The following is a 22,788-nucleotide window of genomic DNA, read 5'->3' on the forward strand; positions in this document are numbered from 1 at the left end:
ATAATTTTTTGAAAAAACGTACAACAATTGACCAAAAAAACCTTTTCAGATCTAGTAACTGTATGACTAGTATTAAATATGTTAAAAAATTATATAAAAAAAAAGAGGTTGGAATTGATAAAGAAGTAATTAAAAATTAACGCACAGTAGCAGTGTTTTACTTTTTTTTTCTAAAAAAAAAAATTAGGTAAAAACAAAAACTATATTTCGACAAAATCCAATAAAATAATTTAAATAAGCATCTTAATTATTTTAAAAAATGGTTTAATCATTTTTTATTTTTACAAGATTTAATAAAAATATTATTTAAATTAATTGAGTGACTTTCTAAGTGTAATATCAATAGTTGGGTGACTTTTTAAGTGAAACGTCAATAGTTGAGTGACTTTTGAGTTATAAAACAAAATTGAGTGACTTTTCAAGTGAACAACTCAAAGTTGAGTAACTTTCTAAGTGAACTATTCAAAATTGAGTGACCATCTGAGATATTAACTCCATAGATTTGGGTAAGCACCTTCTTCGATTGTATGTTGTATTTCTTTAATGATGAACGATTACATATTACAGATATGTGTGTATAATAATTTCAAAAAATTTATGCATCCAATGCAACTGTATGCACTGATACAGTTCATTAAGTACGTGCATACAATTATTGTGATTGTATTCAACGTGAACGTATGCACTGATACAACGAATTTGAGCAAACACTATAGAAGATATCAAAATAGTAGCCATGAATTGTAATTAAAAAAATTATAACTAACGACAAATAATAAGTATGCTTCAACTATATCTGATTATGAATTTTATAAAATTTAAAATCTAATATATCATGTAAAAATCTCAAACATAATTAAGCGTAATGGATTGGGCTTTTAATTGGAAGGATTTGGCTGAACAGAGAAAGATACTGCCCCTTCATGATGCTTAGAGAGTAAATAATTTGTCAAAAAAATTGACAAGAGGAGCTCATAACTAAAATTTTGAGTTATTTAGAGAAAGATTTGAGTTGACAAGAGGAGCTCATATTCTGTCACGGTCCAAGGTACATCCTAGACGTGACATGATAAATAGAATCCCAAAAGACTCTAAAGAAGCCACTTTACATAAGCAATGCTAAGAATTTGAAGAAAAACAAGATAATAGTCTCAATCAACATCATTGATATAAAAAAAAACATAATACAATTCATAAGCGGAAACATTTAATGTTTGACATAAGCCTCTATATCATAGTATGTGACTAAGACAAATTCCTAGCTCACGAAGTAAGTCCAAAACTGAAATGGCATGAAAATAAAGTAACATAAGTGGCGTGGCCCTCGAAACATGAGGACTCACCAATCGTCAATGCAGAATCAATCCACTAGTCACATGTGTGTTGAGGAACGTTAGACCCTGTATTTTGAAACAATATGCATCAATACTTTGAATGTACTGAGTATGAGGAAAATGCATAAAAACATTAACATGATAATATGGTGAACTTAAACATGATATGCATAACCAAGTAAAACGAAATCATAAATCATAGACAAGGTCAATGCATATTTGAAAACCATAGGTAAAGCTTTTGAAAAGACTTTGAAGAAAACATAGTTCATTTGTGGGATATTTATCGTTAACCGACAATAAAATCATGTGAGATATAACATGAAATTCAGTGCAACCCTCACACCAAAAAGAGAGAGCCTACTTGCCAAGGTAATACTCCTTATCATTCTTAATGCTAAAGTGGATCCACTAGCTAGGTCATTTAAGACAATCCTACGAGGCATGCAGTTTGGGACAAGAGAATTGCTACTAAAGACCTAATATCTTCTAGCAGTAAGGCCTCCATTACAAAGTCCTTTAAGTGCTAAGCAAATCCCAGCCAAAAAGGCATAATCATAATCATATCAAAATACTTGAAAATGCAACAATTAAAGACTATAAATTCAACCATGATAAGTTCATATTTAGAGTAGCTCTCTTCAAATCATGAATTCATATCAAGACACTTACTTTCCTAAGCATCTAAATCATGATTCCATTCAAATGTGAGAAAACCTTTCACAAATCATTAACACTTTATTTTAAAAGCATCATTTAATCATAAATCATCAACTTCATAAAACATGCATAGATTCATAATCATAATTCATAATAAAATAGGCATATGTAATTAATATAAAATCAATTGAAAATCATATAATTGAGTCAAATCATGCATAATAAGATTGAATATAAGCCATAAAAGCATAATGAATTGAACCCATGCAGATTGAACATAAAACCCTATGAATTGGGTGATAATCAATTGGAGAATTGAGTATTCTTTGGGACCCAGTGTATAAAAGAAATTCATGGGTGAAGTTCCCACATAACTTGGGTAATCAAATCCCTAAAATCAAGAGCAAAGATCCTTGAAGCCTTTGAAACACTAGTTTTTATCCTTGAAGCTTGAAGGGTAAAAACAATTATAGGGGTAGTTATACTTATAGGGTCAGAACAACTTAATTTAGGGATTAAATGAGTAGGAAAAGACCAAAACACTCTTAATTAAAATCTAGTAGAAGACCTACTGTAATGACCCTTCTGGTCATTTCTGTATTTTGCCTTCTGTGTGTCGTTTAGAGTGTTCCTATAGCGACCCCAAGTCATTTATGACTTTCTGGGATTGACAGTTCGGTCACCTGGTCGTTCGTTTGGCTTTTGTGCGAGTTTTAGTGTTTTTGGAGCTTATGAACCTTGAACGATCATTTTCGATCAAAAGTTCAATAAGATGACATCAAAATCCAATTCTGGCGATTCCATCAGCTCCAAAGGGTTATTTTAGGCTAGAAGCATAGTCGGCATGACTCCCGAGGTTTTCAGTGTGAGTCGGTGCGATTAGGCGTTTTAACTTTAAGTTTAAGCCTAAGTTTGACTTTAGTCAACATTCTGAGTAAACGCGCTCGGATGAGAATTCCGTCAGTGTGGTTAGATCCGAAATGTTGAGTTTGGTCTAGATTGACCCTTTTTTTGTGTCTCGAGATTTTTGATATTTTTTCGAGCCCTTTTGTAGTTTTTGACTTAAAATGACATTTGGGTGTGAGACCCACTTTTTATCAAGATGACCTCGTATGAAAATTTCGACTGCGCCATTGAGTCTGAAATATCAAATTTGGTATGATTGCATATCTTGTTTGCGTGCACGGGATTCTGAACGAGTTTGGAGCACCCCGTTGGAGTTTTTATGTTTTGAAAAAAAATTGCAGAAATATCTGCTATAAATGCAGATATACCAGCCAACTTTTCCAAACTTAAAACCCTCATCTCTCTCTCATCTCTCAACCGATTTAGGTGATTCGAAGTTGTCGGGTGCGCATAGTTCAAGGTAATTTCATGATTAACCTGACTGTTGTACCATTTTTCGAGCCTTTATTTTTGCCATTCTTGTTTTGGTCATATCTCACTCATTTTAGCTCGGTTTTGGGTGATTCGAAGTCCCACATGTTGGGAATTATCGTTTCTACCTCGTAAAGTGTTCAAGGAGTGGTGGGAACTTTTCAACTCTCGTTAATTCCGGGTTTAGACTGCTGTTGTTTTCTTTTAAGTTGATTAAAGTGTGGTTTTCTTGCTTGTTGGTTTTTGCTGTGTTTTGAGCCTTGAATTGTGTTCCATTTTGGAACACAAGTTCGGGGTGCTGTTTAGGGTCTCTTGACGGAGTCAATTTCAGACAGTTTGGTGCGGGTCCCATGATTTTCGTTGTGACTCCAAAATTGACCCATCTCCATTTGTTGTGATTTTGGTGTCTAAACGACCGTACTAACGTTGTGATCCTATATTTGATAGAGTGACAGCGTTCAAGGGTAGTTCGAGAAAGAAAAACTTTGATAAAGTGATTTGGAGCGCGCGCGGTCAGCCTTAAGGTAGGCTACAACTTCCTTTCTTTTAGATTGAGCTTAATTGTGTAAAAGCATGTCGATTAGAGTGAATTGGGGGTGGGTACCAGTTTCCTACCTTACTTTAATTAGATACCTCATGTTAGGATCGATTAGCCATATTCGGGTGTAGTATCATGTTAACCGGTTTAGTAGAGTTGCATGCTTATGTGCTAAATGCTATTGTATGCTTGTATGCTATGTGTTGCATGCCTTGTTCATTCTTAACCGTAAGCATGATGTCCTTAGTCAAGGTTAGGCTAGCATTGCCTTAGACTTATGACCCGTGTGGGCTGGATAGCCTTGACTTTTTGCCGACGTCGTTCGGATGGCTTAACTCCTTGTAGACTGGAGTAGCAGACTTGAGTCTGATAGTTTGAGCCTTAGATTAGGCGTTATAGCTGCTTGTTGTACTTATGTATCTTCTCCCTCTCATTCTGCGGTTCCGACACATTTTCGAAGGTCCGGTGCATCAGTAGAGGCGCTTGGATTGAGATAGTATATGCTTGGAGCCTTTTATGTGATTCTTAGAGTGGACGATGTTCCATGGTGGTTGTTGTTGGATTGGATCCTATTGGAGATACCATCAGCCCCGGGGTCGTTCTTTCTAGCTGGGCTGGAAGCGTATCGCTGCCTGGGTAGACTTGGTGGTATCGGCAATAGCCCCCGGGCCTCTCTTTCTAGCTGGGCTGGGAGTGTGCTGCTGGCTGGGTGTCCCCGGATTGATCTTTTTAGTTGGGCTGGGAGTTGACCGCATGGTAGGACGACTCGCAATATCTACCTCACTTACAGGTCCCTCTTTCTAGCTGGGTTGGGAGTTGACTGTTTGGTTGGGTGCTCCCTAGGGTCACTCTTTCTAGCTGGGCTGGGAGTGCACGGCTGGTTGGGTGGAGTCTGATGGATTATCTTAGTTACTTTGGGCTGGGAGCCCGACTTTCTTCTTTCTCAGTAGACTTAGCTTTTCTGTGTACCTGTCGGGCTTATGGGGGTCCGTTCAGGTTTTATTTGAACTTGCGCACGAGTGTACCTTCTGGGCTTATGGGGGTCCAGTTAGGTTTAGTTTAGTTGTACTTAGTTTATTTCTGGTATGCTCGTGTGCTTTCTTTTCGTATCCGCTTTGACCTCTCTGTGTCTAGATTCTATCCTTTCATATTGTTTTTACCCTTTTTTGCTCAGTCGGCCTATGATGCCTACTGAGTACCTGTTGTGTTGGTACTCATGCTATGCTCTGCATCTATTTCGTGATGCAGGTCCCAGTACCAGTTATCAGCGGTGAGTAGTTCCAGCCTTCTTTTGTAGTTGTGACTCGGAGACGAGGGCGAGCACTTGGCGTTTTGGGTTTGTTCTGCCTCCTTCTTTTGGTTTAGCTAGTCTTGTTGCTTTTGAGACACGCTCTGTTGTGGTCCACTTTTGGGACTTGCACTCTTTATTAGATATCTCTGTACTAGTGACTTACAGGTTCTAGGAGGGATTTCTATATATATTTATTTTGATTTGCTTTCACCTTGATGTCCTTGTTTAGTTTATTGTTTCCGCTAGTTTCTACCCTTACACTCATTGCTTGATGTTCTGGGTTTCGGGTTGGCTTACCTACTGGTAGGGTATAGTAGGTGCCATCATGATTCTAGAAATTGGGTCGTGACACCTACGGCCCATAAGACTTTCTACGGAACGTCCTGGTCAACAATAGAGTCAAGTGTTGGGGACCAAAATCTTGAACAACTTCTACGAGAGCCTTCTACGGGTCCTTATCCTTTTTATGACTCGTAGACATCACCCATAGAATTCAATGTATCGAAAATCTTCCAAGTCCAAACACTTTCCACGATTTGCCTTCTACGACCCGTAACACTTTCTATGATTTTTGTACAAATCATCTGTAGAATCTGAGATCTCAAAAATCACTAAGTCTGGCGGGCACTTCCTACGGTCCGCAGAAAATCTTTAGGCTTGTCCTGTCAAACTGTAGACCATCATTTAGGACTTAACATTCTTCAAAATTTCAAGGTCATTTTTTCGACTCACTTCTACGGACCGTAAAACTTCCTATGAATCGTAGACTGATTCGTAGAAACTGACACTAGATAACTTTTCTGCAACTTTTCCTTCCAAACTCAACTTCCAATTTCTGAGGTGTTACATATCCATTGAAATCTGTCATTGAAGAACTTTGAAGCTCAAATTGTAAATATGAGTTGCCGCAAACATAAATCGTATTGAGTGAATTATATATCAAAATGCTCGAAATATTAAGATGAGTTCATATCGAAAATTTGGGACTGTTTAGAGGAAATTTGAGTTGGTTGAGATTGAAAAACAAATGTCAACTAATTGAGTAAGATAAACTTTTGCAATGTATAAATATGATATAAATAGTTACAAAAAAATGATATAAACAGTGTATATACATCTTTAGTACATAGTTATACATCGTATATACAACTATGTACAATTTATAAAATATCAATACATTACATATACACACGGTCATTTTGTTTAAAAAAATTGCCACATGTACAATTACATGAGAATCCCAATTTTTACGAGATGTCTATTAGGTAAAAAATATTTACCCAAAATAATCTAGTTATCACTTATTACTATGGCTGGCTACGGAACCGGTAACGGGACTACCGGATCGGGGCGGACCAGAACCGGAACGGAACCGGGTACCACGGGGTGGAACCGTACCGAAATCGGGACGGACCAGACCCAATAGTTTCAGAAAAATATATGTATATCCGCCCGTCCCGGTACCGTATCGGGACCGAACCGGACCGGAAACCGTGTCCAACGGCTACATTTTTTAAAAAACAAAAATTACTTATTAAAATTAAAAATTAGGAACATTAATAAAATAATATTAAAACTTTTATAATTTTAAAGTTAAAAAGTTATACTTTTAAACTTTTAAAGTTTAAAATACAAACTTTCAAACTTTAAAAGTATAAAAGTTTAAATTTCACACTTTAAAAGTTTGAAAATTTAAATTTCAAACTTTGAAACTATAAAAGTTTAAATTTCACACTTTAAAAGTTTGAAAATTTAAATTTCAAACTTTAAAACTATAAAAGTTTAAATTTCACACTTTAAAAATTTTAGTTTTAAACTTTAAAAGTATAAAAGTTTAGTTCACACTTTAAAAGTTTGAAAATTTAAATTTCAAAATTTTTAAGTATAAATTTCAAATTTTCAAACTTTTTAAGTTTAAAAATTTAAATTTTAAACTTCAAAAGTTATAAAAGTTTAAATTTCAAATTTTAAAAGTTTAAATTTCAAACCTTAAAAGCTATAAAAGTTGAAGACAATAAAATAAAAAAATTAAGGCGAATAGCCTATAGTTTTATTAATATTAATTAAATAGTTCAATTTGAGTTACAAAATAGTAGTAGAGTATTAAAAGATCTAATCTACACAGCCATCTTCTAGGAAGATTTCTGTTTGAATTGGACCTCAATTATCATACTCATACTAATAGACATTTAAATTTAATAGTTCATGCTACCAAGGAAATCTTTTCTTAAATCATTTAACATTTCTCTAGTAACATGATTTGGAATTGGTTGATTAGATAGTTCCACCAATGCATCAATGTCGTCGTCACTAAAATCTTGCATCATTTCATCAATATCATTTTCAAATTTGGTCGGTAAAGCTGGACGACTATAACTCCTTCTCTCGCCATTAATCCAATCTCTAAATAGTACCGATATCTCCAAGCTATTTGCTGCTAATGAATATCTATACTCTCTAATTTGAAATCCTGTTGCACTAAAAGCGCCTTCCGAAGCTATTGAAGATACTTGAATAGGTAACACATCTCGAGCAACCGGTTGAGGTTTTGGAAATCCCTTGCCGCGATTGCTCCACCATTCTAGAAGATCAGTAGTAGGTTCTGTATTTTAATTAATATATGCATCAAAATCATTTATATCATTATGAGAAAGTTCAAGATAACAGTCTATCATATCATCAAGATCATCTTCATTATATCTACACCTAGAACTTTGAGGTTCTTCATTACGTACTATATTCATTCTATTAGAATTATACAAGTCATACAATTTTCTAGCTTCAATTTTTATACTATCTTTAACTTCTTGTCAACTAGGTGTTTTATCATCTTCAATACCCAAATTAAAATATATTTTATCAACCATTCGTGATGCACCTTCATCTTTGTAATGTGGGTTTAACAAACAAGCGGTTAAATAAATTTGAGGAATAGGAATAAAATATTTTTTAAAATTTTCAATCATTTTCTTTACAGATTCTTCAAATCTTGGTTTATTTTTGAATTTATAAAATTTACTAGAAATAACACAAATATTAGGTAAAACAGAGCAAATAGTTGGATAATAAAGTGCAAATATTTTTTTTGTAGTTAAATAATTTTTTTTTAAAGAATTCTATAGGTTCTTTTACGTCATTCCAATCATTATCATCAAGTCTATAGGTCATATTTGAATTATGAGCATTCCAAACCATTTGTAAAGGTTTCCTATATTCATAAGCAACTTCAAGCATTTCAAATAAAGAATTCCATCTTGTACACACTGATTTTGGAATTTTTCTAGGTGGAAGATTAAATTCACGACAACGATTTTCAAAATCTCTACGTCTAGACTTAACTTGACATTTAAAAATAAAATGACATGCAGTTTCAACTTTTGTGCAACCATCATCATACATTGCTATACCATCTCTAACAATCAAATTATATAAGTGTGCAGCACACCTAATATGAAAACCATCAATATAAATAGGGCAAAGAGACGATTTTAGTATTTCAACAGTAGTTCTATTATTAGAAGCATTATCTAATGTGACACTACTTATTTTATCACAAATTCCATAGTTTTGCAAAATATCTATAATTGTTTGAGCTATATAACTACCGGTTTTATGCATTTCACAACATTTATAACTTAAAATTCTTTTTTGCATAATTCAATTTTCATCGATCCAATGTGCAGTAATAGTGAAATAATCATTACCATTTACACTACGGCCCATATCAGAAGTAATAGCTATTTTATAATTATTATAATAAAAAAAACAACGAAGATATTGAAAATGTTGAGCTTGATAATCAAAGATAGCCTTTTTAATTGTATTTCTAGTAAAATCTTTAAAATGTGGATTATAGACAATTTGAATATAATGAATAAAATCGGGATTTTCAGCAAAACTAAATGGCAAACCCATAACAACAATCATTTTAGCTAATTCTTCAAGATTTTTTTCTCTACTATATGACCGTTGTATACTAGAGCCAGAAACATTAGAAGGATTTAATTGTGTTTGGACCATATTAGAGCCCCCTACTCCTACAGTTTCAGGAAGGGTGGTACCATTTTTTTTAGCTTCGGCTACAGCTTCCTACAGTTTTATGATTCATTCTATGTTTATATTTATTACAAATAACTTGTGTTTTATTTTCATTCTGAGTCATAAATTACCACACAATTGATTTTTTAGCACGTTCTACCTTAGGCCTAGGATGTAGGGGGGAACGGGAGCAGGACAACGAAAGGGAGCGGGACTAGGACCGGNGGGACTAGGAGTGGGAGTAGTAGCCGTAACTGGCTCAGTTTCATCATCATCATATTCAAAATTATCAATATAATCATTAACATTATGATGTGCATCATCTTCAGGTAATTACTCATCAAAATTATCAAACCTTCGTTGTAAATGTTCATGATAAGGATCTAATCCACTATTACTATCAATATTAAAAATAGTTTCATTAACATGCATATAATATTCCGTATTTATTCTTAATTGAGAAGATTTTCTAGTTTAAGATTTAGAAGTACTACTAGTTTTTTTTATTCTTCTTGGATTTTGAGTTCCATAAATTAGTGAACGAATCAACTATGGTTGTTTTACCCTTGTCAACATTGTTTTTATCGGAATCCATATTCAAATATAAAAATTGAGTAAATTACATATAATACGAAAATGTAATGCAAAGTTGTAAACAAATAAATAACTAAATAAGTAGAGACTAGAGACTAATTACTCACAAAATAAATAATTAAATGCAAACAAATAAATAACTAAATGAAAAGTGAGTTGGAACGAATGTACCAAACATCTACTTAAAAAGTAGACGTGCATGACCGAAAGCCGAAAATTGAAAGTTGAATTTTGAAGCTCCAAAGACCAAATTCGTAATCCACCAAATCTTTCAAACTAATATTAAATTCGTAATTTAAAAGAGAATAAGAGATTAGAGAGTTGAGACTTTTGAGAGTTGTTGAGATAGTAGAAGATAATATTTTTGCGAGTGAAAAGAATGAAAGATTTGGGGTATTTATAGTTAAAAAAAAAGGATAAAAATGTAGTTTTTAGAAGTTTGGGGTATTAAAAAAAGTTTGCGGGGGTAGGGGGTGTTTTGGGGAGTTATGGGGTGAAAGAGCCGTTAGGTGGGGCCCAATACCTGTTGCCCAACTGTCACGCCCCAAACTCGAGGGGCGCAACTGGCTCCTAATGCCAAAACTCAGGCCCGAGCCGACCCTGTTGAACCATTTGCTACTAGCGCATGGCAGCCACACGCAATCAAGAAATCAAACAAGTATATCTCGGCTTAAAACTAAGCCATCGGCCGGCAAGGCCCCTGTCAACTGATCTATAAAAGAAACAGCTACTCCCAGGAGATCATATAAATAAATAGTCAACTAGCACAGAAGTCCTGATTGGGCCGTCGAGGCCACCATGATATCTATACCAAAATTAAAAGCAGGTATATATCAATACAATACATCAAATAGCTCATAAGCTTCCACAAACTAACAACATAGGCCATCATGGCCATAACGTAGCTATAAACCTCACACACTAGTCTGCAAGCCTCTAAGAGTAGTAAAGATTGGTGGGACAGGGCCCCAGCCTACCCATAAAGATATATATAACAAAAGGTAACAAACCTCCCAACTCTGGCAGCTCCGGAGGAAAAGGGCTAGCCAACCGGATAAAAGTCAATCCTGTTGCTGAAGAGGTCTACTCAGTCGTCTGTCAGGACCTGCATGCATGAATGCAGCGCCCCCAAGGTCATGGGGCGTCAGTACAAAATAATGTACAGAGTATGAAAGGCAATAGACTATGATGAGGTATCCTGATATACTGGAATAATCCAATAAATAAATCAAGGCTAAGATAAGTGTACTGACCTGCTCCTAAATCTAAACTTAGCAAAAATAATAAAACAACAACCTAACCAAGCCCCCATAAGCTCGGCAGGTACAAACAACACACAAGACCACCTACTCAAGCCCCCATAAGTCCGGAAGGTGCCAATCAGCCTATATACCCCTATCAGTAGTCCCCTAGCCCCGTAGGCAGTCACATAGCCCTCTTAGGCATTAATATAGCCCTGTAGGTAGCACATAGCTCTCTTAGGCATCAACGTAACTTATAGACAACTCATAGCCCTCTTAGGCAACAACATGGCCCTGTAGGAAGCACATAGCCTTCTTAGGCGTCAATATAGCCCTGTAGGCAACTCATAGCCCTGTTAGGCATCCATATTGCCCTATAGGCAGAACATAGCCCTTTTAGGCATAGATCACATTCCTGCAGCTAACCACAATAGCCCCAACGACAATAATAATAATCCAACCGCTAAAAGCGAGCAATTTAGTTATAAGCAACCCATACAAATAACCTCTAAGTCGTGTCCAACATAGGGACGCTACTAGTTGAATAAGAATCTCGACAAGGGAGGATTATATCAACTTGAGCAGCCAACAATCAACAATCACGACTACAAGTATATCAAGGATAACAACCCAAATACATTGCTTCTAAGCTTTAAGGAAATATGTCGTAAGTATGGAATAACCTTAACATACCTTTTTCGCTAAATTCACGTGGCCTAATGACTTTTACTCAATACTCCCTCGATACTACAACAAGGTAGGACCATAATCAACACACAAAAATAAAAGATACCATGACAATACGATAAAATATATGTATTTTCGTCGCAATTTGCTATTTGCTGCTTATAAAAGCTAGAGTCGATGAAAAAAGGGTCTTACCTCGATCTTAAGGTCGTAATACGCTTCAAAACCTTCAAATATATCCAAACTCTTGCTGTCCCAACACTAAAGTGTGATATGCTACGCAATCGATAAAACAAATTATACCACGATGATGAGCCCAACGCGTAGAACAACTTTCATCAAGGACTTAGGTCGAGAAAATTTATATTTCACTTGATCCTAGAAATGAGTTTCTCTAATTTCTCTGTTTTTTTAGCTTAAAAATGGTGAAAAAGGTCGAAGGAGAAGATATATATAACATTCCACCGACTTAGGGCCCCACCTCACGAGCCTGCTTGCGCAGTCGCACGAAAATGCAAATATCTCTCTATTCTGATCAAGTCGTATGAACAAACGGTTTGATGCGTTGGAAACTAGACTCGTAGACCTTCGATTTCATAGCTCGCGGGGACCATAACTCTTAATAGATTGGGAGAAAACATCCGAGACATTTGACTCAAATTTCAGACAAATCTTTAAAAAGGAATTTACGGTAACTTTCGCCAACTTTTATTTTGTCACTTACCTAACTTCAAAACTTGAGATACCACACTTGAACACTTAAAATATCACATAACACATCATTTTTAATTTATTGCTCACCCTCCTTGTCTTTCCACGAAAATACGAGTTAATTTAGACGTTTTTAAAAGTCGGGGTGTTACTCCAACGGCTATTTTTCAATTTTTTTAATTGTTTTTTTAAAAAAGGACGAACCGGACCGGACCGAGATCGGAACCGGTATTTATCTGACCAGGACTAATCGGTAAAATCCGGTTTTCATCTCGTCATCCCTCCCAGACCCCCTAGACAACGGCCCTAACCGGTACAGGCCGGAACGGAACCAGACCGGTAATGGACTGGGACAGAACGGTACCAGAACCGGCACCTCCTGGTTCCGTTGCCAGACTTACTGAGTTATTACTTCTTATTTTTCACCCTCACTTATTACTCACTACAGTCATTCGACCACTTTTCTTTTTCAACGAAATGTAATTTTCTTCCCTTTCTTATTCCAGTCATTAAAGGGCAGCTTCTTCTCTTCCTTCTTTTTCTTCATTATACACTATTTATTTTTGTTGTTTTTTTTATCTCCTGTAAAATTACGTAGAATTAGACAAATATCCACCAAGTCAAAATTTTACGTAACTTTATTGGTGACAAAAAAATTCAACAAAAATCTCTTATCCAAAATAATTCTATTACTATTTATACGAAAAATGATAATTCGACCTTATTTGTTGCAGGCGAAGTGTAGGAAATTATTTTGGACATTAAACAATTATTTACTTATTAATGTTTTGTTTTGTTAATTATGGATTGGTTGAGGTCATTTGAATTCACATTCGTCATAAAGTGTTTTGTCCTCTTTTGTCAAAGTTATTTCTTTTTCAAAATCAAAAAGCTTATTTATTAAAGTTTAAACCACAATACATGGGTGCAGAAAATCCTTTTTATTTACAATCAAATTCATTGTATTTTCATGTTGCTCATAATCCTAAATTATGGTAATTTTCTTGCATAAAAAAATTAGGATTAGTAAATGATCTTAAATAAGTGAATAATTACCTCTTAATTTAAAAAAAACGGAAACAATTTTCTAACTTTTTTTAAAAAACATCGTGATATATAATATCATTTTATTGTTAAAAATATAAATATCAAATCAATTCGAGTGAATAATATATCAAAAGACTTGAAATATCAAAAAAAGTTCATATCTAAAATTTGAAATTGCTTAGAGGAGATTTAAGTTAATCACAATTGAAAAAAAGAATTCAAACACATCGAGGAAGATGAAATGTTGCAATATATACTATAAATAATGTTTATGAATTTATATACATCATTGATACATAATTATACATCATTTATACGTGCTTGACATACTATTTATACCATGTCGATGCATCACATAACTATTTATATAATTATAATACGTTACATATATATTACTCTCTTTATTCAACAAGCCTACTTAGCTTGGTACATAGATTAAGAAGTAGTAAACAATGGTAAAATAGACCTAAAATTGTAAATTATTCATTGATTTTATAAATTAGATATCTATTGTTGGACATCTCAAAATAGTATAATGGACAATAGACAGAGGGAGTATCTATAAAATCTAGGGAAAATTATATAGAATAATTGAATAACAAACATTTAGCTTATATTAAGTACTATAGCTATATTTTAAGAAAATTGTAATTTGTGGCTACAGTTTCCTCAATTCTTGCTACTCGCCTGATTTGTATAAATCTAGAATTTGTATAATTTGGTCCCTGATTGTATAAATTCAGAATTTTGTATATGCTTACCCTACCTATTTATATACGATTTATGAAAAAATCATAATAAATTACCATCTTTGTATATTGGCAAGCAAAATATACAAATGAAGTTTGAAAAATTCCTAAATGTATAAATATAAAATTTGTATATACTTACTATATTTGTATATTCGCTAGCGAAATATACAAACGATAAAAATATACAAACCGCAGCCTCCATAGCAAATAAAACTATAATTATAGAGCACAATTATCAAAGTCATAGCTATAGAACCTTATTATGTCTATTATATTTGTTATTTATCTAACATATGACCATTTTATTGAAATTTTGCCCAATAGTTCCATAGCCTAACTTTAACAAGTCATCAGTTTTGTGCTCTTTCCAGAACTCTCTACTCCAGAACTCTCTACTCAGTTATTTCAAGAACTCTCTAGTCATATCAATTATCTAATCCATCATGAATTTCCCCTTCTATGCTTCACTCGAATTCCCTCGATCCATCCCCAAAATTCTATATATACCCACAATTGCAATACCCTTTTCACCATTCAAACAAAAAACAAGCACAAAAAAACAGTCTCTGTCAAAAAAGATCAAGTCTTTTTGTTTCTTGAATCTGTAGTATGGCTAAATCTGAAGGAAAAGCAATTGGCATTGATCTTGGAACAACTTATAGTTGTGTTGGTGTATGGCAAAACGATCGTGTAGAGATTATTCCAAATGATCAAGGCAACAGAACAACTCCATCTTATGTAGCATTCACAGATACTGAAAGACTTATTGGTGATGCAGCCAAGAATCAAGTTGCTATGAATCCACAAAACACTGTCTTTGATGCTAAACGTCTTATCGGTCGACGTTTCTCTGATCCAACTGTACAGGCTGACATGAAACATTGGCCATTTAAGGTTGTTCCAGGACCTGGTGACAAGCCTATGATTGTTGTTAATTTCAAGAATGAGGAGAAACAATTTGCACCAGAGGAGATTTCTTCTATGGTTTTGATTAAAATGAAGGAAACTGCTGAGGCTTTTTTGGGACAAACTGTTAAGAATGCTGTGGTTACTGTTCCAGCTTACTTTAATGATTCTCAAAGACAAGCTACTAAAGATGCTGGTGCTATTGCAGGGTTGAATGTAATGAGGATTATTAATGAACCTACTGCAGCTGCAATTGCTTATGGTCTGGATAAAAAGGCTTCAAAGGGTGGTGAAAAGAATGTGTTGATCTTTGATCTTGGTGGTGGAACTTTTGATGTTTCTTTGTTGACAATTGAAGAAGGGATTTTTGAAGTTAAGGCAACTGCTGGTGACACACATTTAGGTGGTGAAGATTTTGATAACAGGCTTGTGAGTCATTTTGTGCAAGAATTCAAGAGGAAGCATAAGAAGGATATTACTAGTAATGCAAGGGCTTTGAGGAGGTTGAGGACTGCTTGTGAGAGGGCTAAGAGGACTCTGTCATCAACAAGTCAAACAACAATTGAAGTTGATTCTTTGTATGAAGGAATTGATTTTTATGCTACAATTACAAGAGCTAGATTTGAGGAGCTGAATATGGACTTGTTTAGGAAGTGTATGGAGCCAGTAGAGAAATGTTTGAGGGATGCAAAGATGGATAAAAGTCAAGTTCATGATGTGGTTCTTGTTGGTGGTTCTACTAGGATACCAAAAGTGCAGCAATTGTTACAAGATTTCTTTAATGGTAAGGAGCTTTGTAAGAGTATTAATCCTGATGAGGCTGTGGCATATGGAGCTGCAGTTCAAGCTGCAATTTTGAGTGGTGAAGGTGATCAAAAGGTTCAAGATTTGCTGCTTCTTGATGTCACCCCACTCAGTCTTGGTATTGAGACTGCTGGTGGTGTGATGACAGTTTTGATTCCAAGAAACACTACTATTCCAACCAAGAAAGAGCAAATCTTTTCCACCTACTCTGACAATCAACCAGCTGTGTTAATTCAGGTGTATGAAGGAGAGAGATCTTTAACCAAGGACAACAACCTTCTTGGTAAGTTTGAGCTAAAGGGTATCCCACCTGCCCCGAGAGGCGTGCCACAGATCAATGTCTGTTTCGACATTGATGCTAATGGCATTCTCAATGTGTCGGCGGAGGACAAGACTGCTGGGGTTAAGAACAAGATTACTATTACAAATGACAAAGGAAGGCTAAGTAAAGAAGAGATTGAGAGAATGGTTGAAGAAGCTGAGAGGTACAAGTCTGAGGATGAGGCAATGAAGAGGAAGGTGGAGGCGAAGAACGCGTTAGAGAATTACGCGTATAACATGAGGAATACTGTGAGGGATGAGAAAATATCAGGGAAGTTGGATCCTTCAGAGAAGCAGAAGATTGAGAAAGCTGTTGATGAAACAATTGAATGGTTGGATAGGAATCAATTGGCTGAAGTAGATGAATTTGAAGACAAATTGAAGGAGTTGGAGAAGTTGTGTAATCCAATTATTGGAAAAATGTATCAAGGTGATGCTGGTGCTGGTGGAGATGTGCCAATGGGAGGAGGGAGTGCTGATTATGGAACTGGAAACAGTGGTGCAGGGCCTAAAATTGAGGAAGTTGATTAACAAATGTGTCACTACATTTAAGTAAATAAAATAAGCACAATGTAAGTTTTTGAGATATCAAGTATTGTGACATGTAATGTAAAAGAAATTGGTTCATATTTTATGTTATGTAATAAAAAAAGAAAACAAATCTATTGAACTATTTGTGAGCTGTCTGCTAAGTGTATTGGTTCCAGGTTTAAGGCCTATATTGAACAACAATCTTTTATGCTGCTCAATGAGTCTTAGCTGGACATGATAAGATTTGTTAAGATGAGTATGAGGGCATAATCATCATATTCCCTTGGATTGGTGAAAATTAATCAACTAATTAATTATTACTTTCTTGAAAGGAAATGAGAGTATCATATTCTCTTGAATGGGTAGATTTTCATGTCTCCCTCTCTAAGCTGATGGCGGCTCAATATAATCAGTGGTCTAAAGTCACTTTTACGAGAGAAAAATAAACATATAAATATATAAATTTGGCTTCATTCTTACTTTAATTAGAGGATTTGAGTTCAAGTCTTGGAATGAAATTTATTTTGCTGCGAAGAGTTTTAATTTCCTCTTTAATCAGCTTTATGTGTCTTATAATAGAAAATTCTATACAAATATGAAATACCGAACACCGAATAATTCGATATGGGAAATCTCCATTGGATACACAATGACTAGATTGTTTATAGACAAAGCTAAAATGGTGGGGAACTTCTGAAGTGTTTGGTTGGCCATATACCCAAAAGTAGTGGATGGGGGACTCGAAAAAGAAAAAAACAACTTAGAAGGTGAGTCAAAAGCAACCATATATGAAATTACTCCCTTTGTCCTAATTTCAAGTGTCTTAATGTGACTTGACACGAAGTTAAAAGAAATAAAAGAAGACTTCTTACATTTTGTGGTTTTAGAATTAAAGATGTGTATAGTTCTTTGTCTTAAACATGTCGTGTAGAATGTTGAAATTAGAAAACATAACTATAAAAAGAGACATTTTTTTTTGAGACATATCAGAAAGGAAAGTAAGAGACTTAAATTGTGACTAAGGAAGTAACATTTAGAAGATGATATATCCTATATAACACCCTCCAATGCTAGCTTATCATCAAGAGTAGGCACAAGTACTTTATTGTATATCCATCACTACTCTTCCACATTTAGCTCCATCAATGAAAATGACAACTATTGGTCTCTTTCCTTGTTTCATCATCCTGTTATGTTTTTTAGCCTTATTAACAAGCATGGCATATGAAGAATCTCATGTGTCAATAGGTGAGAATAACAAGTTTGGAATCAAAACTAAGCATTCCATAGGTGATGTAACAAAGGTGCAGAGAGGAAGGGCACCATATGGTGGTGCAGATTTACTTCGTCGGCCACGACCAAATAAAAATTCAGCAATATCCCTCAAACAACCTTCAATGTTTACATCAACAACCAATGCCATTTTCATATTGTGTTCTTTTCTTCTTGTATTACTGCTGTTGTGATTTGTGACTCTCTAAGGTTAATGGTTTCATGTTCTGTTGTAGTAGTGTTTTGTAAGTGAAAAGATGTATGTGGTAACATACATTTTAAGAATGGTGATGCATATTTGTCTATCTTCATTTTCACCTAAAATTTCTAATATTACCTATTGTGACAATGACTTAGTGAAGATGTTTGCTTGCTGAAGTTGAGTAGGTTTATAACAAATAACTAGATCAATTGGATATTGTCACACAGGACGATCACAAGTTGATGAATAGTCACACCTAATTCATTTAGAAGATATCGAGTTCATAATATCTCGGTGATCATGTAAGCAACATCATAAATATTGGATTTTAAGATTGTTGGTTGCTTCTCAGAACACCAAGAAACCAGTACTGAACTGAGAGTTATCAGGACATCCAGCCCGATCAGCATTTAAGATCCCTATAACCTCCACAGTAATGTTTCACTATCGCAGCTTAAATTTCTCTTCTTGCAATGACTCTATAAGAATGAGAGTTTAAAAATGAGATCCTAATAGTAATGGATCTTATGCTACGCAAATATGCATTAGATGAGTGTCCGTATGGGCAAACATTAGGAAAAAAAAGAAAAAGATCTCTTTAACTTTTGAATTTATCTGTTCATTCTCACCCAAGAGATGAATAGATATGCCGTCTCCCTCCTCCAACAGTCGAAAGTATTTGTCAAGTGTCATTTCAACTTTTTGAAGAGACACCAGACAATATTCCTTCACCTTCTCCAGAAACTAGTAAAATAACCAATAGGGACTTGTCGGATAAGATATTCTCGAGTTAACAACCTTAATATATACTATTAGGATTTAAAAGAGGATTCCAATTGTTTTTACTAATATTTTGCTAAGTTGGATTTTGCAATGAAATATTTAGCAAAATCAAATAAACAGTGGCTAAGTTGTTTATAATAGTTAGGCCAGAATGTCAATGTCAAAGGTGAGATGAACATTATCTTCTTGTGCTATTAGGCATAAAAGAAAAGAAATCAAGTTGAGCTAAAGCAACTATAGCATCACTTAGAAGAAAAACATATTCTCTTCTTCTTTTTTCCCTTTATATCAACGGTTTTTAGGTTAGCTTACGTGTACCTCAAATATTCCATTGAGTATCTATTACCTTCCAACACAAGTTAATATCAAGTTATTTTATTTACCAAGGTATATTTATCTGTATTGGAATTTGAGTCATGGTTCTCTATAATTTCTACTCGTTTCATTGACCTCTAGATCACATCCTTAGTTGTGTTATATAAAAAACATCCCTTTGATGCTAAGCTTAAAAACTTACTCATAAACACAAACACTCCCTCACCACTTAGAAAGGAAAAGACCACACAGACCAGCAAAGGCCTTTAGCTCATCCAATGAAAATAACTATTGGCTTCCTTCCTTGTTTCATAACCTTGTTATGTGTTCTAGCCTTAACAAGTTTCGCACATGAAAATTCTCATGAATCAAGAAACAGAGGCATTCACATCTTAAAACATGTATCTAGAGTACTGCAAGAAATAGAGAATGAGGGTGCAAGTGCAAGAAGAGGAGGTAAATTCCATTTAGATACATATAGCAACGAGTTTGAGTTAAAAACTAAGCATTTGATAGCTCATGTAGGAAAGGGACAGAAAGGAAGGGGACCAAATGGAGGTTCAAACAACCTTCATCATGCGCGTCCTTATAAAAGTTCAGCGTTATCGCTGAAGCAGCCCTTCATCTTCACATCAACTACTGATGCCATATTCGGATTCTCTCTTCTTCTTGTATTGCTATTTGTCTTTCCATGAAAAGTTCCACTATGTTTGTAAATTTGTATGTCTGTAAGTGAACAGTCTTGTGCTATAACATGCTTTCTAAGATTGTTGATGCATTATTTGTCTTTCTTCCTCACTCCCCCTCCCCGGGCGCGGAGCTAGTAAGGGCCAGGGGTTCATCCAACCTCCCTTCGGTAGTAAATTACACGGTTTATACATGGTTAAAATTATTATATTTTTATGTATATTTAGGGCACGTTTGGCCATAGATTTCCCAAGTAAAATTTGGGGAAAAAATTGGCAAATAGTGTTTGTCCATACAATTTCTTATTATTTGGCAAATAACCCAAATTCTCAAATACTAGAAAAAACTAGTATTTGGGCATCTCATTAGTTGGGAACTTTATAATTCAAATTCTACATCAACTTTTATCTTTTACAAGAACACCCTCTATAGTAGTTGTTTGTGTTGTTTTATATAATTTTTTACGTGAACAACAAAGTAGTGATGAAATATTCAGTGAATATGAAGTGAGGATATAGTTATTGATGAAAATGATGAACAATCGGCTTAGAGTAACAAAATCATGTGCTATATATGTAATACAAACCTATGGTTAGTTTTGATTTTNAGATAAATTAAGTTCAGGGGGGTAATAGGACCTTAGTAAAGGTTAGGTGTGTCTCTGGGATTTCGGGTATAGGCTGGGGGGTACTTATGCATTTTCCCTTTATAATTCAAATTCTACACCAACTTTTATCTTTTACAAGAACACCCTATATAGTAGTTGTTTGCGTTGTTTATATAATTTTTTACGTGAACAACAAAGTAGTGATGGAATATTCAGTGAATATGAAGTGATGATGTAGTTATTGATGAAAATGATGAACAATCGGCTTAGGGTAACAAAATCATGTGTTATATATGTAATACAAACCTATGGTTAATTTTGATAGTTTTTAAAACTTATTTCTTAAAAAGGTGAAATATATTTCCCAAATACTATGGCCAAACACATGGTGAAATTTCACCCAAATTTTCACTCAAATAATATTTGTCAAAAATATTTGGAAATCTATGGCCAAATGTAAAAGTTGAACCTCCTTCGATTTTTTCATGTGTTTACTTCTTCATATTTTAAACCCCTTAATGAAAATCCTTGACTCTGCCACTGCCCATTTCCCTTGAGCTAAAATCCTTGGAAAATTTAGCTTTAACTAATAGCTGAGTTGGAAAATTAGTAAGTAGCTAAACAGTCATCACATGATGCCTTAGAATAAGCAATGTCACAGCCCACAGGTCCCATAAATAGGTAGCCTAACCCAACTAGTGATCCCAAGAATTGGGCACCACGAACAGTAGTTGTGTAATCATCTGACTGAAAGTCAGGTGGAGGAGAATTTAGAGTCACATACAAGTCTTAAGTGTTTCCAAACATATATTCTTTCATGCTTTCATACATTGTTCCCCTTTAATTTATACAACCTCAGCACAAACACTATGACTTTAATATACATGTTGACGAAAATTACCCTTTAGACGATCGGCATCCATCCATCATAGGCAATGTGATTCAACTACGACGACGGACTCAATCCTAACAAAAAATATTTTTGTGTTTTTGTACTGTTCAAAGGGACTATCCTTGGTCAAAGAACCGAAAACAAACTCCAAGGTACCCAAAAGAAAAGAAACAAAACAAACTACTATGTACATAGGTGCCTAACTTGCACACCATCCCACACTTAAAACATAGCATTGTCCCCAGTGCTGTAAAACATATATTCTTGGCACTGCAAGCATTACTAATACACTCCTATTGAGCATTATTTGTATACACTCAACCAAATGACCCCTTAAAGACTTAATTAATGGTCATATATGATTTATAATATGTCAAATACAAATGTTATATAACATAAATAATATTAAAATAATGAAAAAGTGAAACATAGAGGATGAATAATAGTTATCCAAATTTAGAGAAGTACTATTCACCTCTCTCTAAATAGAGAATAAATGATTTTTTTTGATGTGTGGTTTGATACTCTATTCTCTGTTTTACTCTCTAAATATAGTGTATAGAGAGTAAAATAAAGATAGGTTAGAGATGGTCCTATAACAGGCGTGCAACTAATAAACGAGAAAAATAACAATAATGCAACAATTGAGATTCAAATTTCAAAGATCTTAGATTTTTACTCAAACTAAAAGTTATTTTCTCATAAAGTTACTCAACTATGAGTTATTTTCACATAAAGTCATTCAAATTTGATTTTCAACTCAAAAGTCACTCAACCTATTTTGATTAATTTTTTTAATACAATTTGTTGACATGAAATTTTTATTTAAAACTATAACTTTTAAAATTTGAAAACTATCATTTATTGTTTAATGACCCAACCTGCTAAAAATATAATAATAACATTCTTTTATATATATAGAGAGAGAGCTATTTCATTTTTTTTTCTAAAGTTAATGGTTCCGATGACCCCTCTCCTTTAATTCCACGTGGGTCTGCATCCGCATATATATTTATATATATATATTACAGAAAACAGAGAAACAGATGCATCATGGCACTACTGCACATGTGCTTTAGGTTCCCGTTTAGTCGTGATTGAAAGTTGAAATGTTAAGAATGAACCCCAGCCCAACAAGAATATCACACAAATATATAATGGGCCAAGTAGCCCAATAAAACTAATAAGGCCAGGCCTT

General features: G+C 34.5%; 3 protein-coding genes and 1 long non-coding RNA gene across 5 annotated transcripts in view; 2 read left to right on the forward strand and 2 right to left on the reverse strand.

The window, feature by feature from the left end:
- Positions 1-22,788, reverse strand: part of LOC125862319 (cytochrome c1-2, heme protein, mitochondrial-like) — a 924,866-nt gene that overhangs the window by 442,224 nt on the left and 459,854 nt on the right. The window lies entirely within an intron of this gene.
- Positions 1-22,788, reverse strand: part of LOC125862338 (uncharacterized) — a 533,211-nt gene that overhangs the window by 98,702 nt on the left and 411,721 nt on the right. The window lies entirely within an intron of this gene.
- On the forward strand, positions 14,658-16,872 carry LOC125862289 (heat shock 70 kDa protein). The gene has a single exon (XM_049542332.1). The coding sequence runs from the start codon at positions 14,880-14,882 to the stop codon at positions 16,830-16,832; it is 1,953 nt and encodes a 650-aa protein (XP_049398289.1). The 5' UTR covers positions 14,658-14,879; the 3' UTR covers positions 16,833-16,872.
- LOC125862350 (uncharacterized) lies at positions 19,390-20,200 on the forward strand. The gene is made up of 2 exons (XR_007446035.1): positions 19,390-19,860; positions 19,930-20,200. It is a non-coding gene; the product is annotated as an uncharacterized LOC125862350 (long non-coding RNA).

This window comes from Solanum stenotomum, chromosome 4 (assembly GCF_019186545.1).
Source record: "Solanum stenotomum isolate F172 chromosome 4, ASM1918654v1, whole genome shotgun sequence".
NCBI classification, from domain to species: domain Eukaryota; kingdom Viridiplantae; phylum Streptophyta; class Magnoliopsida; order Solanales; family Solanaceae; genus Solanum; species Solanum stenotomum.

Bases quoted from the DNA above. Each gene is read 5' to 3' on its own strand.
- LOC125862289 (XM_049542332.1), top strand. From the start codon at position 14,880: ATGGCTAAATCTGAAGGAAAAGCAATTGGCATTGATCTTGGAACAACT.